This window comes from Morus notabilis, unplaced genomic scaffold (assembly GCF_000414095.1).
Source record: "Morus notabilis unplaced genomic scaffold, ASM41409v2 Scaffold958, whole genome shotgun sequence".
In the NCBI taxonomy this organism is placed as follows: Eukaryota; Viridiplantae; Streptophyta; class Magnoliopsida; order Rosales; family Moraceae; genus Morus; species Morus notabilis.
In genome coordinates, this window is record NW_010364973.1 from 20575 (window position 1) to 37235 (window position 16661).

A 16661-nucleotide genomic window follows, 5' to 3' on the forward strand; every position below is an offset into this window, starting at 1 on the left:
AAAAAAAAAAAAAAAAAAAAAAAAAAAAAGAACAGAAAAGAGCAGTGGAAAGGCGCAGAGAGTCGTCGCAGGCTCCGACTCTTGTTTTTTAAAATTCAAAGAAAGTCACTCCTCCAGGATAAGACCCTTCCCTCGTCGAACCAAGGTGATTACAAAAGCACTACCTCCCGCTTCTCCGCTTCTTAGGGCTCATATTTTGGGTTCTCTTTAAGGTTAGTTACTTTCTCTCTCGCTTTTTTCCAGATCTTGTTTTCGTTATCTTCTGTTTGGCTCCTGAGAAAATGCTCCAGAAAACGTGAAATAATTTGTTGAAATCCCAATTCCTCTGTACTGTCTCTTCTTCTATCGGAAAGGAGATTGCCGTGTCTATTTCTCTCGATTTTAGTTGAATTTCTTTCTCGCCTACAAAACCTAAGCGACAGAAATAATTTGGGTTCTTAAATTTGCGCTTTTCGTCATTTCTTCTCTGTACGATTTCGCGAATTACAAATTGGAGGGATTTCGCTACAGAAATTGAACATTCCATTGCATTCACACGTTTTTCATACCGTATTGGTGTTGTTAAATTCACGACAGTTTCTGAATTTTTGGTGTCTAGATAGCGCTGTGAAACCCTCGTTTCTTGTTGCGAAGTTGGAGGAAATTAGGGTTGTTTACTTTTGAAATGGATGCTGAAGAAGGAACGAGCAATGGTGGCGGTACAGAATGCTCCGAGGCGCTTCAGTGCTTGAAAAGTGACGAAGTTGTTATTGGGATTAGAGAAATGGATGTTGAAGAAGGAACAAGCAATGGTGGCGATACAGAATGCTCTGAGGCGCTTCAGTGCCTGAAAAGTGGCGAAGACAATAATGGTATTAGAGAAATGGATGTTGAAGAAGGAACAAGCAACGGCGGCAGTGCAGAATTCTTGGAGGCGGTTCAGTGCTTGAAAAGTGAAGTAGTCAATAATGAGATTTCAAAAGTGGATGTTGAAGAAGGGAAAAACACTGTTGGCGGTGCAGAATTATCCGAGGTGCCGCAGTGCTTGAAAAGTGACGAAGTCGGTAATGGGATTAGAATTGGGGTTGGTGATGACATTGTAGGATCAAGCTCGGGTTTGAGAAGTGACGAAGTCAATAATGGGATTAGATTTGGGGTTCAGGCTGACATTGCAGGATCAAGCTCGGGCTTGAAAAGTGATGGAGTCAATAATGGGATTAAATTCAGAAAGGAGGCTGACGTTGAAGGTATTAGAGAAATGGATGTTGAAGAAGGAACAAGCAGCGGCGGCAGTGCAGAATTCTTGGAGGCAGTTCAGTGCTTGGAAAGTGAAGTAGTCAATAATGAGATTACAGAAGTGGATGTTGAAGAAGGGAAAAACACTGTTGGCGGTGCAGAATTATCTGAGGTGCTGCAGTGCTTGAAAAGTGACGAAGTCGGTAATGGGATTAGAATTGGGGTTGATGATGACATTGTAGGATCAAGCTCGGGTTTGAGAAGTGACGAAGTCAATAATGGGATTAGATTTGGGGTTCAGGCTGACGTTGCAGGATCAAGCTCGGGCTTGAAAAGTGATGGAGTCAATAATGGGATTAAATTCGGAAAGGAGGCTGACGTTGAAGGATCAAGCTTGGGCATGAAAAGTGAGGAAGTCAATAACGGGATTGTATTTGGGTTTAGGGCTGGCGTTTCAAGGCAGAGCTCAGGGCACAGCTCAGGGCACAGTGAGGGTTTCCAAACTTACAAGAGGCGAAAGCATGTAAATTCCAGCAACAAGAGCGTATTAGAGGATGATGGAAGAGCTTATGCAAAAGGTGCCAGTCAACTGGTGCACCAGGTTTGCATTCTTTTCATGTTTGTTCCTATAAATTAAGTCATATACAATACGACCAGTTTCTTTACTATAATGGAGATAATCTTGATCATGGTTGAGGTTGTGATTATATATGTACACATGCGTGTGCACTCACTTATGTAGATGAATTTGTTCATAGAGATGCACATATACAAATATACTAGATATTAGTTAGGAAATACCTTAGATTATGTGCAAAATTTGTTTTTTGATGTTTGTTGGGCGGAGGGCAGTTGATGTTTTTAGTTCCATTCTTGACTAAGCTTAAGCTTTATTTGATTTCTTCCAGCCCATAAAAGACACACAAGGCGTTGTTTTTGACAACAGTTCTTGTGAGCAAATCTGCCTGCCTACAGACAGTTTAGATGGTTGTTCACAAAAGCCATGGAAATTGTTTTGGAACGTATGTAATATTAGTTATGAAATACCTTAGATTGTGTGCAAAAATTTTTTGTTGATGTTTCTTGGGCCGAGGGCAGTTGATGTTTTTAGTTCCATTCTTGACTAAGCTTAAGCTATATTTGATCTCTTCCAGCCCATAAAAGATACACAAGGCGTTGTTTTAGACAACGGTTCTTGTGAGCAAATCTGCCTGCCTACAGACAGTTTAGATGGTTGTTCACAAAAGCCATGGAAAATTGTTTTGGAATGTATGTATCAGTCATTAAGTGACAATGACGGTGGTATACAAGGATCCATTCGAGATGTACTTGAATCATATCCAGGAATGGGTAGTACAAAGAGAGCTAAGGTTTGTGCCTTGACAAGAGTCCATGTTTTGATAACTGGTTGGTATTTGTTTCAATCTATTTACGTTTTACGTGATTATTGTTTTATTTGTGGTTTATTTACAGGAATATGATCACCGTGATGAGAATAGATGGAGGTGTCCTTCACCAACACGGCATCCCTTAAATGGATTTCAGAAAGAAGCTAGTGGGCATCCGGGTGTTTTATCTAATGGAAATTTGGATAGCTTAAGCCATGACACGGTCACTGACGTCTGTCGGCATGTCTTTTTGAATATTTTATTATCAGAGAATTTTGCCTCACTCTGCAAGCTGCTGTTAGATAATTTCCAAGGAATCAAGATTGACAGCTTTTTTGACTTGAATCTTATAAACTCAAGAGTGAAAGATGGTGTTTATGACAATTCACCTGTGCTTTTCCTCACAGATATTCAACAGGCAAGTTGGGACAATATTAATTATTTTGTTATTATTATTTTTTTTTCATTTTAGCATTGTTCTAAATGAAAACGTATCCAATGCCTTTCCAAAATTTCTCTTAGCATGAGGCGGTTGTCCTCAACAATATGTTGAAGAGACTAAATGCTCTATTTATTCAAGTGTAATATAGATGCTTCCCATATGTGGTATTGTCTATACTAATTTCTTCGTTCATATTTTCTTTTTTTCATTCCCGTTTTTACTTCTCTCGTACATGAATAAATATGCATGAATTCAGATTTCAGTCTGTTATGTTGAATAGAGTACATTGGAAGTTGCAGAGGTTGTTATTAATTCCTTGTTTTCATATGACCCTTCTGATATTAGTTTTTCATTGTTTCCTTTTTCTTGGTGATGTTTCTCTGCATTGGCATGGCATGTAGGTAATAGGTTGCCACTTTTCCTTTTCCTTTTCTGATATAATGTAGGTAATGGTTGCTCTTTCATATTTGTTATTTTGCATTGCCTAGGTTATTGCATGTTCATTAGAATGTTACTGACTGATAACTATATTCATGTAGAGGCTACCATGTAGTATTAGTATATTTTTTGTTTCACTGAGATCAAATGTTGTTTGCTTGTTTATCCGTATGTTTGAAACTTAATCCATTTCCAGGTGTGGGAAAAACTTGAGGGAGTTGGTGCTGAGATGATTTCTCTGGCAAAAAATCTCTCTGACATTTCAAGATCTTGTTATAATAAACAGGTAAGACACATCAGTTGAAGACATTGCTATGTTACTCTATGTACTGTGTTATCGTTTTCACGTTTCTTCAACCAGTTTATAACTTGACAGTTTTTGCTTGATACGCTCAAAAGATTATTTTGTTTCCCTCCCAAGTGGGAGGTTTAGTAACTTTAGTTCACAGAACATTTGACGATGAAGAGTAAAAGAGTTACCTTAGTTAAACTGCAAAATGAAAAGTAAATTTCATAAATCAAGCAAGCATGCGTAGGTTTGGTGGATTCGGCTGCATTGGAATTTGAAAATAAAAATTCTGGAAAAGGTTTAATTGATGGTCAATCTTATCACGGTGTATGCTGTTATGTTTCAAGTTAATGCAATATAGATGGTCAATCTTATAATGGTCTATTCTGTTATGTTATGTTTCTTTTCTATTCTCTTTTATGTTTTGCTTTGTGATGAGATGGAGTTACCTGCCAAGTGAAAACTCTGAAACTAGTCCCATTGGTTGTTTTTCTTTTCTTTTTTATTTGTACCAAAAGTGCCTTACTCATTATAGTTAGTATTTTGGTTTCGAAATTAGTATGATATTTATTTTGAGTGTATTAACCAGTTCTGCACCTGGGAATCCGACTCTCACACTAAGCTAGAGAAAGGAGAGGGTTATAGTGCATACAAGGCTTGCACTTGTAGTCAGTGTGGACTCAAGGCTGATGGGAGGGACTATCTAGTTTGTGATTCATGTGAAGAGATGTACCATGTATCGTGCATTGAACCAGCCGTTAAAGAGATCCCCCCAAAAAGTTGGTATTGCGCCACCTGCATTGCAAATGGAATTCAATCACCACATGAAAATTGTGTGGTGTGTGAAAGGCTCAATGCTCCAAAGACTGCAGTCAAGGTTGATTATGACAGTTCTTACACAAATGAAGAGACGCTTAATGAGTTGGGAGAGAGTTCAGACTGTGGTACGGATGAAGAAGGGTTTCAACCATCAAAAAGGAGCGAAAACTTGGGCCAATGTAAAATTTGTGGCTGCGAGATACAAGATGGTGAAGAGTCAAAGATATGCAGTAATAACGGCTGCCCTGGCGGATGCTACCACGTTAGGTGCCTGTCAAAAAAGCAGCTAAAGTCGTATAGTCCATGTTGGTACTGCCCTTCTTGCCTGTGCAGAATTTGTCTCGCTGATAAAGATGATGATAAGATTGTTCTATGTGACGGCTGTGATCATGCATACCATATATATTGCATGAAACCAGCACGGAGTACTATTCCAAAGGGAAAGTGGTTTTGTGTACCATGTCAAGCACAACGTGATGCAGTACGGAAGGCAAAGAGGAAATTCGAGAATCGTGAAAACAAACAGAGAAAGAAAGCCAATAAAGGATTGGGGGCATTTGCAAATCTTGAAAACAGGTGGAATAGTGAAGGCATCATGGAATCAGATAAAGGTGGAGGAGCAATGGAGATGCTGATATCTGCAGCCGATACTTTAAACAATGAAGAAAAATTGGCTGGCATTTTAGACAGAAGCTGCAAAAAAATATCCGGATAGAGAACAGATTTTGAATCCCGTCAAGTAATATCTGACTTTTTAGGCGTATATCCTAATGCTAATGATTTTCCTTTTTGTTTCTTTCCTCATTGATTTCGTTTTTGCCTCATTAATTCAGGGACTGATATTTTGGTAGGTTGTAAACTGGTATCGCTTCGCTGACCTTTTGATACGTATCTCAGGGAAAGCCATGATTGTAAAGGCTGTATACGTACTTTTGCAATGCCCCTTGTCTAAAAGTGAAGGGATTGAGAATCACTATATCAGTCTGGTAGAGTTTTAACCTTTTTGGCAACCATTGTTGAACATGTTTGTAGTCAGTTTTTACCCATGCAAGTACATATGTTTCAAGAGGTATCAAAAGTAATATGTTTTTCAGTCATGTACTCACGTTGTAAAATGCAGAAAGTGTTACGAGACAGCTGTTCTTGGTAATCAAATTGAAGCATTTTTTTTTTCGCGGCACCTTTCTTCTATTATATATCTTATAATTGCTTCTTACATGGTATGCCTGCGTAATTGCTCGATGGAATCTTTAATATCTTTGTAGCTATTCTCGTTGATCCCATCTTCATTTCCAAACAGCAACATGCCCCCTGTATTTGCAATATACTCTTTTTGATAGTTTTCTTTGAAAAATGAAGAATTGAGAGTGCATGAATCTAAACCTTATAAAACCGTAGTTAGAATGTAAGATATTAGTGGCCCGTTTAGTTTAGTGATTTTGATTTTAAATTCAAATTTTGTAAGAGAATCATTAGTAGGAATTTTTTTTTATTTAAATTTTGTATAAGAAAAGTACTATAAGAGAATCAAATTCATACATGAAATAAACGTTCCTAAGATAATATAGCAGTGCATAAAGATTTCCAATTTAACGAACTACATGCACGTCAGTCGTCGAGCATAAAAGCAAATACCTATGAGCAATGACCACCATCAGAGCAACACACAGCGACCTTAGTTTATGTGGGATATCAGATTTAAAAATAATTACACTTGCATGTAAATTTTACAAATAGGAAATTTCTAGGGGTACAGACTACCAAAAAAAAAATTAACGTAACGTCGTGATGTTCTTAAACCCTATAAAATTATCATATTGATGTTCTTAGGAACGGTTTTTACGAGGAAAAGAGGTGTGAATACTAGGATCTAGATTTTCTTTTCCATTTTAGACCTTTATCACAAAAAGAAAAACCAAATAGCCAAATGTAAATGATGAACTTAGAACAATCAACAGATTAGGCTAGGAGCATGGCCTTTCCTCTCATGCAAATCGCTCATCCCTGTCTCTGTCCCAGTCAAGGCGGCCAAATATTTACGCCCGAAATTCCTCTGTTTATGGCTGCCAAATCCTGATGAAACATTTGAAAAATAAAATCCTCATTTCCATTATCTTTTCAAAAGATTTCAGGAGCTTTCAGACTCATTGCCAACCGCATAACGATTTGTAGTTGTGCTCAAGCCTGATGAATGCAGCTGCTTCCGCCTCTTTACAAGGTGTAACGCACTACGCCTGTCAACTTGTGCCTCCTCAGAATCAGGCTGCATCAAATGGGTTAATTAAACTCAAAATAGTGTAGAAAATTCTAAAATCAGCAAATAATCAGATCATGTATAGCTTAAATATAGGCAAGTAAAAATTGATCCCCCCCAATAATCCATCTCGACCACCATTTGTTATGGTTCTACCAAAAAGAACTTTTTCTTTTTTCTTTTTTTATTTGATGAGGAAGTGTTTAAGATCTTATACCACATGTTATGTTGCAGTGGTGAAGTGCCTGATAGCTCATGCACAACTCGGATTTGAAGACAACACTAGAAGGCAGAAGCTTTGAGGATGAGTGAAATGATTGTACCTTTATGGCTAACGCTCTATCAAAGCTTTGTATAGCACTATCAGGCTCACCAAAGTTCAACTGGGCTCTGCCAAGGGTGATCCATGCCTGAAGATCCAAATTTTGAATGAACTCAAACGTCAATTAAGATGATGACAATGAACTAATTCTTGGTGATTGATTCGTAAGAGCAAAAGTTTATAGTACGTAGAAGCTATTCAGCACCTGAAAACCGAAAACTAAACAAAATAACAAAAACCAATAAATCATTCAGTAAACACCATCAGCAACTACCATTGTATCGACGAAGCTACAAAAGGCAATCATCTTAGATTTCTGTTATATAGACTAGCTAAAACGCGCACAAAGCCGTCAACTGAATCATATGGCTAACATTAATCCGGCTTTTAAGTAGCATATCAATTTAAAAGATCATCCAAGAAGGAATGTATTTAACACATGGAACATTGTCCAAAGGCAGCATGACAAAGAAGTGACATTACTATTTACTAGGACGAAGAAAAATGGCAAAGTTTCCCCTCGTGAATTAACAGCACCTTGCTAATGGGCTATTCCAGAGCAATTGGCAAGATTTGGTTAAGATTACACTCACTGCATTTAGTGAGTAAGTGAGAACTACCAGACAACCACATTTGTAGTTTGAAAGGTGTAGTGTGTACCTCAGCCCATGAAGGCTCCAATTCGGTAGCTCCTGTTAATTCGAATTCATAATGATAAGTACATCCAGAATCTTAAAATCGAACCACCAACAAAAAAAAATTGTAAAATTAATGATTAAACTAAAGAAACAATATGATTTTTGTTTTTTTGTTTGTTTAGAAAATGGAGCCAAATAGTAAAACAGTAGAAAAACGAAAGCAGAATCATAAAGGGAATGAGAATAAGGACGCACGAGTGGCTGCCTTCAAAGCACTCCATGCATCAGCAATTTCAAGAAGAACTTGTGCTTTCTGTTCGTGCAAAACTGCACTTTCAGGCGTCAAAGTTAGAGCAGCCTCCCATTTCCCCAATGCTTCTCGATATTTCGCCTCCTTCAAAAATGTTTATGTTATATATTATTAGCAACATCCCATCAAACAATAGTTCACCCTTCAAAAACAATTTATTACACATTCACAAAGCATTTCATATAAATGTCATTAACTGTATATATTACTCAAAATTAACTGATTAAAAACCAACGTTAGATGAAGAGGAAAATTAGCTTGCGCATCATTGACATATTCTCATTACTCCCTATTCTTCTTCTTTTTAGGGGGGAAAAAAAAAAAACAAATCCACAATTCAGGTTGCACAAGTACTAATTAGTAATTACAAACACCAAATTTAAAGTCTTTCACAAATACCCATTTCAGAATTCACCCAATACCATACTTCTTCGCCGCAAAACTCTAGCTCTCCACACCAAAAAGTAAACAGCAAGAGAGAAAAAAGAAATAAACAATTTTTTTTTGTTGGTTTGGTTTACCTCGGCAAGTTTGGTTCCTTGGGCAAGAAAGGACTGAGCGAGTTGCTTAGGATCGGAAGAAGGGCTGATCAGAAGATGGGATTTGTGTGCTGTCTTTGTTGGAAGCGTCTGACTCTTCATCACCAGTCTCTCGTGTCGTATTGGGTTGGGAATTGTCGTTTTGGAGCTCGAAAGGGAGGTCTGGGTACACAGATATGGCTCCCAAAGAGCGTTTCTTGTTGTCTTTCTTCTTGTTCTTCCATGTCAGTCTCATCTCTCTCCCTCTCTCTCTCTCACTAACTCTCGGAGAACTCGAGACTTTGTCTAAGCAATAACTCCTCTGCTTCCCACTTTCTTCCCTTGATTCCTCCACCTCCTCAGCCCCGCCACTACTCTGGGCTTTGGGCTAGTAATGTGCGAAGCCCACTGAAGATGCTATTGGGCCCAGTCCTAATACCTGAGTATGGATTTTTTAAAGGGAGAAAGAGGAAAATAAGTCAAGACTTGAGATGAATTAAAATTAATAAGTTAATAATTTACATAAGTTAATAAATATGTCAAATTATTATTTTTGTCTATAACTTATCTGGTTATGAACCATAACTTGACAAGTTATTGTCCATAATTATCCATAACTTGTCTGGCTATGAACCATAACTTGACAAGTTTGTCCATAACTTATCTGGTTATGAACCATAACTTGACAAGTTATGTCCTATTAATTTTTATAACTAAAAATTGACCTATATACTTTCTTAAACTTTTCATATTGGCCTATTTTCTATTATTTTCCTTTTTTAAATTCGTAATAATTACACTACAGGTAAAATTTCATAGAGTTAAAATTTCACAAAATTTTTAGAATATTATAAATATAGTAAAAATAACATTGTAATTATTATAATGATATTATATTTTGTACTATATAATGATATAGTTATTATTTTAATGATATAAAATTTTACTATTATTGTAATATTTTAAAATTTTTGTTAAATTTGAACTTTGATATTAAAATTTTGCTAAATGTGTAAATCACTCTTTTTATTCTTGATTAATACTTTTTTTAGTTAAGTATATATTAATTAAAAGAATATTAATCAAAAGTAAAGAGTAAAAATTCAGACTCATGCACATTAATTCAATAATTTTATCATTAATTTAAGAGAAAATTGCTTAACTTACTGTTAAAGTTAGGCTACACAACATTTTTAGAAAGATAGTTAATATAATATATCACGACAAATACTAATAGAGGTCTTAAATATATATAGAGAGAGAGAGAGAGAGAGAGAGAGAGAGAGAGCTAGAGCAACGACGGTGGGAGTGTCAAATCCAAAAAGAAAGGAAATGAGCATCCCAATAGAGGGAGTGTTTTTCCGGCGAAAAGGAGTTCAGTGAAAAAGATGGTGTTTGACCAAATGGTTATTTCATATTTATTGCACTTGTTTTTTCCTCCGGCGCCGGCGTCCATTTCCCGACGAGGCCCTTCATTCCACCGCCGGGCCGCCACTGCCGAAAGCGTCAAGTTCCATGAAGGCGAACCAAAACTTACAAAAAATACAGGATCTTTAGTGATGACACTGTCTTCGCTAAAGATCAGGTTGCCTCACGAATAGTAGTCATGTGATGAAGGTATTCAGTAACAACATAATGCGTGTTACATAAACGACATGCCGTCACCATTTTACATGTCAATTTCGTGAAAAATTCCACATTAATCAATGAATAGTTGAGATGTCACATTTGTATTAGATTTTTCTTTTCCTTTTCTTTTTTCAAAATAACAATAACAACCAAAGAGGAAAAATTATTATAAAGAATAAAACAAAAACAAAAAAGCACCTAGTCGGGCCCCTCGAACAACCGCAAGAAACAAATTACCACTCTAATAAAGAATTAATTACAAGAGAAAAAAAAAAAAAAAAAAAAAGCAAACGATCACTTGAAAGTTGAAACAATAGAAGAAAATTAACAATCCTATATTTTCTTATTGATTGTTAAGTTGTGAAGTCTATTTATTATCTTGGTCACAATAATTACCTAACACAAAAGTATTTGTAGATCGATCGTGTACGTTCAATTCCCTAGATTTTCTTTATAAGGGGGGGAGTTATATATTCTAGCGTTATTAGAAAGGTTGGAGAAAACATAGCGAGTTGAGAGAGTGCGCGTTTCTCTCTTGTAAACTTGTTAATTTTTATCGTTGAAAGAGTACGTAGTCTCACATTTTAGGGAAACCTCTATAAATTTTACGTTTTTATTTTTGTTTGATTCTTTACATGACATTAATGTGATATTATTGTCAGTTTTAATTAATACAAATTAATTTCCAAACTGTTGGGATACTGGATACGTAGCCTAATCTTGACCAAATTTGTTTTGGAGATCTGAAATGATACTTTCAGATTCGACACTTGAATACTAAACCATGCTATAGCTCGCTAGCTCTTGACCACTAATTATGATGCAACCTCTTGCGTCATCTTCAAAACGAGGAACAAACCAAGAAACACGTAAAAATATATGAAGTCGTTGGATCTTCTGATCCGTCAAATCCACTAATTGGACCCACTAGCTTTTGATACACGGTTTTAATCTCGTCATGATGCTAAACGACACATTTCTCTCATCTTCTCCTCGTATTTATAGACAGGCTCGAAGTTAGGCTTTTTTTTTTCTTGCCAAAACCAGTGCAACACAAAAAATTAATCAGAGTTAGATCTCAACTGGCAATAATGAAGGTGAGAAATTACCCAACTCCAAGTCATTATAAGGCCAAGACACGGCAAGTAGTGGCGATGGCCGAACCAGCAGAGAGGCCAGCACGCAGATCGAGACCCAAAAATGGAAGTGTAATCCCGCGGAGAAGGAGACTGGTGAAGAGAATGGTGTTTGATAGTATAGTCAAGTCCATTAAGGATATTTCTGCTAATTTCCTTAATTGCTCTTGTTTTTCCTCGTCCTTTATGTCAGTACCGAAGTTTGAAAAGGCTAGAAGCTGGCTAAAGAAGGTTTCGCGAGTATTCCGCAGATGCAGTGCCAAGAAGAATAATATATAAGAACGTGCATGGTAATGCATTTCCACCAATAAATTACATGCATATGATATTATCTTAAGCTTATTTTGTGTGGAGAATATATATATATATATATATATAGACACATAAAAGAGTACTAGTGAGTAAAAGTCCTTGTAGTCTTAATTCTGTTAATATTAGTGCGTAATTGCTTATATTTTGCAGTTATTATAGCAGGGTGTGTGTATTAGCAATGGGTCTCTTAGTAAGAATAAAGAATATTATGTTACTATTTCCCCTTTGTTTATCTTGCTACATTTCTCTTGTTAATTGTGTAAGATCAATTTGTACAGAATCACCAGGAGTGGGTCCCATCCAATATTTTTACCAGAAAAAGTCTTTTATTATAAGAGTTTTTTCATCTTCATTCAAAACTAAAGTCCATATAGATATTTCATTTGGATTACCGTGGCTTGGTCTCCAATAGAGTTGGCAATCTGAGTAACGACACGATGATACGACTCGAAACTCGCATAAAGTTAGCGGGTTTCGATTTATTATGAATAAATTTTGGTCAAAATCAGGTCGAACCCGTGAAACACAACTAAATAGCGTGTCATTTTCAGGTTGACCCCCAACCCGCAATTAACATATTGTAACCCGTTTATCAAACGTATCATATTTAGGTAGCATGAATACACAACACAATTACAACTCATTTATTATCTATTTTACAAATATATATTTTTTAAAAGAAAAAAGTTTAATAAAATAAATCTCCAGTCTCGAAATATTTTTAGTTGAAGCACTCTTAAAAAAAAGAGAGATATATAATTTTTTATTAGATAGAGTAATAAATATAAATAATTTTTATATTTATTAGAGTAATTTTTTATTTAGGGGAGGCACAAACATAATTTTTCTTATAATAGCTACAATTAAAAATTATTAAAGAGTTTTAGATATGAAACTTAAAATATCAAAAGTACTTGAGTGAGAGCATAATTGAAAAATGTAAGAAATTAGGTATAAACTTAAAATATCAAAAGCTGAATGAGGAAACGTGCAACCACTGAATTGCATAACTGTCTGTGTCACTATGTGCGGTTAAAAGTTACCGAGTGATCTTTCTTTGAAGGTTTTAAATTTGACGACTTATTTATACTAACTCAATACTACTCTAGTTTAACATACATGAGCTTATCATATATCCCTAATATATTCAATAGGGTTGAACTCGTACTCGTTGCGGGCCAAACCCTTCACCACCTTTTCTTTAGAAAAAAAAAAAAAAAAAAACAAAAGAAAAAGATTGCATGTCTAAAGCAAAATGAAATATACCCTAGTATTTAATTTACACTACAAGAAAAAAAGGCTACTAGCGACGACAAAAAGTCATTGCCAAAAATACAAAGTCGTCACAAATGAATTTTTAGCGACCACTTGTTGTCACAAACCTGTCGCCGCAATTGATTCGTCGCAAAAATAATTTTTGCAACGATTAGCAGTCGTCGTAAATAAGTTGCTGCAATTATTTCGTCGGTTATATCGTTAAGATAAAATTACATTGAGTATTTGCGACGACATTTTGTGAATTAAGTCATCGTAAAAGATGCAGAATTAGCTGACGTGGCTAATATTTTTTGCGACCACATTTATCGTCGCAAATAATATTTTAATTTTTTATATGGCTAATATTTTTTGCAACCACATTTATCGTCGCAAATAATATTTTAATTTTTTATTTATTTTTTCTCATTTTAATAATTAATGTTGTATGTTATTATATATTTAAACCCAATATTAAATATAATTCATGATATTATAATAATAAAGAAGAATTAAATAAAAGGAAATAAATAATTAAAAAATATAAATAAAAATTATTATTGTAGAAAGTAATTAATAAAATAAAATAAAAATGTAATTATAGTAGAAATGTACGGAAATAAAAATTGTTACATTAATAAAAATTTAATATCCTAAATTAGCAGCATCACTAGAATCATCCTCGTTATTATCAGAAGGATTTAGAGGCGGATGACCTGGACGGACATACAGGAGGAGTAATCGCTGGGAAAGTCATGTTGGGGTGCATTTGAGTGATGAAGTCCTACATCACTCTGATATTCTCGTACAGCTAGAGGTTTTGCTGGTAACTATGTTGCAAGTATTCTTCTATGTGTGGGTCCGAACGTGTCGTAGAAGATCTTACCGAGCGTGAGCCAGATGATGACGCACCCCCTCGATAAACCTTTTGTGAGAGTGTTCGACCCGCTCTAGTCTTGTGTCCTCTGCGAGTGCCCAGAAACTGCTCCATAATATCCTTTTTGTTAACTACTCCTACTGTGGATGATCCAGAAGTAGTAAACTGCGTCCAACGACTTGTACTACATACTGGACAAGAGTGCAAAGCTGTAACGCCCTCTGAAATTAAACTTGTTTAATTATGGTAATTGTGGTTTACTAGTGTGCCTAAATTGATTTCTTAATTAATCATGAACCTTTAAATTTATTTTTGGTAATTTCAGTTTCACCCCTCTTTACTTTTATTTGTCTTTCTTTATTATTTCTTTTTCTCATTTTATTTTCCTTTTCTTCTTTTCTTTTCTTTCTTTCCTTTTTCCTCCTCTCCTGTAACCCTCTCCCTCACACTCTCTCTTAGCCTCTCCCTCTCTCTCTCTCTCTCTCGCCCATCTCTTCCTCTCTCTTTCTTTCAAGTTTTCCCTCCCTCTCAAGAACATTCTTGAACCGGATTTGAAGAAAAATGGGGATTTCTAAGAGATTTTCAACATCAAAGCTTGGATCGAGGTAAAACTCTTTGAAACTTACTTTAGATTTTCAGATTTAGCTTTGTGGAACTCGTTTTAGTCGAGTTTGGTGATTTTTGATTTAAATTTTGTTTTCGAATGGAATCCGAATGGGATTTGGTGAAACCTTGATGAAAATTGGGGGTTTTGATTCTTTGGACCCCATTTGTTGATTTGAAACTAGATCTATACATTTCCCTTGAGAATATGTTGAAATCGGACCCAAAATTACAGGTTTTGGCTTTGTTCTTCGCGAATCGGCCATTGTTGGCCCTGGAAATTCTTCCCCACCGGTTGACCAGTCCGGTCAACCGGTCACCCTTCCATAGGTCGACCGATCCGGTCGACCGGTCACCTCTCCACCAGCTAACCAGTGGAGTTACACTTCTCTGTCACCGGTCGACCGGTTCCCACTAAAACCGACCCTAAACAGCCCAGAAAACCCTATTTTGACCCCGAAACCCGATGTGAGATTGACCTAACCTCATTTGAGAACTCGAAATGAGTGGATTAGCCACATGAATCCTTGTTTTCTATTCAATTCCCCGGAATGAATGTCTATCTACAAAGAATCATGATTTGAATTAAAAATTATTTATGAACATTGATTTTGAACTATGGCACACTAATATGATACAATTGTGTCTAATTAAACGAGGATGTTTGATGAGAAAGGTCAAACTCTAAATTGTTGATTTTGATAGGAAAGTTAGTGGCACGATTGGAATTGAAGCCTCAAAGGCAAGCGGAGCTAGGGCTACGTGAAGACAGCCACAAGTTTGATATCCAACATGTAGGATATTCTTGTCCATATCCTTGTGAGCCTTACGTTAAATGATTTGGCCAATGAAAATGTTTTAGAACAAAACATGATTAAAGTAAATGATTTTAAAAGAAATAGCATGTGAATGCTATTTGGTTTTTCAATGATTTTAGAAATGAGATTTTAAAGAGTATCATTTCTTAAAATGAAATATTTAAGGAATGATACAACGCATGGTGGCTACATAGATCGGGATGTGGGAATCGCATCCTTGGGGGCAGGTCCCGAAACTCGTACGGATCCACTTCTTGTTTAGTGGAATTATGGCTCTGCACTTTTCATTAGACAGACATTTTTACCGCTTCTTGTTTAGTGGTATGATGAGCTGCACACTTTCATTATACAGACATATTTTATTATGTGAGTATTTCCTTTTTTTCAAAAAAAAAGGGATGATCGGTTCCGGGTGTATATCTTCGGACCGTGAGTACCTTTATTTTAAATGTTTTATAAAATTATATCATACTGGGCCTTTCGCTCAGCTCACCTTTCTTGTTTTCAAATGTATTAAACCCCTCCAGGCGACGCGAGGAGTAGTGCGGAGTAGGTAGCTACTACCGGTGACGTGGACTTGACCTCGGAAAGCGAAGAGTTGTATCCCTCTTATCCTTTATTTCAAGGCATGTATAAGAGATTATGGATTGTAAACTTAAATATTACTAGACTGTGGTTGATGTCATATTTACTCTTGTTTATATTCATGTATGCTAAACACCTGTGGGAATTCCTGACATGATACTAGGGACGTGGTTTTAAACTGGTTTGGTTGGAAATTCTACCACCGTTCTTGAAATTGAATTCCTCTTGAATGAAATGGGGCTCGTTTGGAGATACCTGGACGTTTTGGATTTGAAAGAAATTAAATTATTTGCAACGTTATCTGCTAATCACTCTCTCAAACAGGTTTAAGTTTCTAAACGAGCCTCCACGTCACTAACCCCGGTTTGGGGACGTGACAAAAGCAGCATTCTGCTTCCAAAATAAAGCGCATTCATACTTACACACATGAATTGCCTCATAGCTCAAACCCAGTTTACTCAATAACTTCTTCGCCTCGTAATGCGATGTAGGTAACTTGTTCCCTTCAGGGAGTGCATCTCTCAGTAGCTTCAACATTTCATCCATGCACTCATTAGGCCACTTGTACAACACTTTTAAATGCATTAGTTTCACTAAGAAATTCAACGATGAATACTTAGTGCAACCCGGATACAATCCGACTTGGAGCTTGGATAAGAGATCCCTAAATTCATCGTAATGAGTATCTTCTATAATTGTTTCTATCTCACCCATTGTCTCATGATCATCACTAATCTCAACCACATCATTTAGCACTACAAACATCTCGTCAACAGGTTCATTGACAACTGCAGCAGCAGCACGTACTTCATCA

The 16661-nt window shown here is 36.2% G+C and overlaps 2 protein-coding genes across 7 annotated transcripts; one reads left to right on the forward strand and one right to left on the reverse strand.

Annotated features, from left to right (window-relative positions):
- The first annotated feature begins 72 nt into the window (after positions 1–72).
- Positions 73–5771, forward strand: LOC112093355 (PHD finger protein EHD3). Of its 6 annotated transcripts, none has more exons than XM_024171571.1 (8): positions 73–212; positions 599–1816; positions 2124–2237; positions 2370–2585; positions 2689–3021; positions 3680–3769; positions 4362–5330; positions 5425–5771. In XM_024171571.1, the coding sequence occupies exons 2-7, from the start codon at positions 665–667 to the stop codon at positions 5304–5306; spliced, it is 2850 nt and encodes a 949-aa protein (XP_024027339.1). In that variant the 5' UTR covers positions 73–212; positions 599–664; the 3' UTR covers positions 5307–5330; positions 5425–5771. The 6 variants fall into 6 exon arrangements, with proteins under 6 accessions (XP_024027339.1, XP_024027342.1, XP_024027336.1 ...); XM_024171574.1 differs by having other exon boundaries at positions 599–851; positions 1227–1816; positions 4362–5771; XM_024171568.1 differs by having other exon boundaries at positions 4362–5771.
- Positions 5772–6178: 407 nt separating this feature from the next.
- LOC21386988 (tetratricopeptide repeat protein 33) lies at positions 6179–8932 on the reverse strand. The gene is given in 6 exon segments (XM_024171576.1): positions 6179–6854; positions 7169–7255; positions 7828–7859; positions 8061–8199; positions 8637–8715; positions 8717–8932. Coding segments are annotated over 6 exon segments (645 nt in total). The 5' UTR covers positions 8890–8932; the 3' UTR covers positions 6179–6719.
- Positions 8933–16661: the final 7729 nt, after the last annotated feature.

Coding starts and splice junctions, on each gene's coding strand:
- LOC112093355 (XM_024171568.1), top strand. CDS start 665: ATGGATGCTGAAGAAGGAACGAGCAATGGTGGCGGTACAGAATGCTCC. Junction 2,238..2,369: donor CATGGAAATTGTTTTGGAAC/GTATGTAATATT, acceptor GATCTCTTCCAG/CCCATAAAAGATACACAAGG. Junction 3,770..4,361: donor GATCTTGTTATAATAAACAG/GTAAGACACATC, acceptor TGTATTAACCAG/TTCTGCACCTGGGAATCCGA.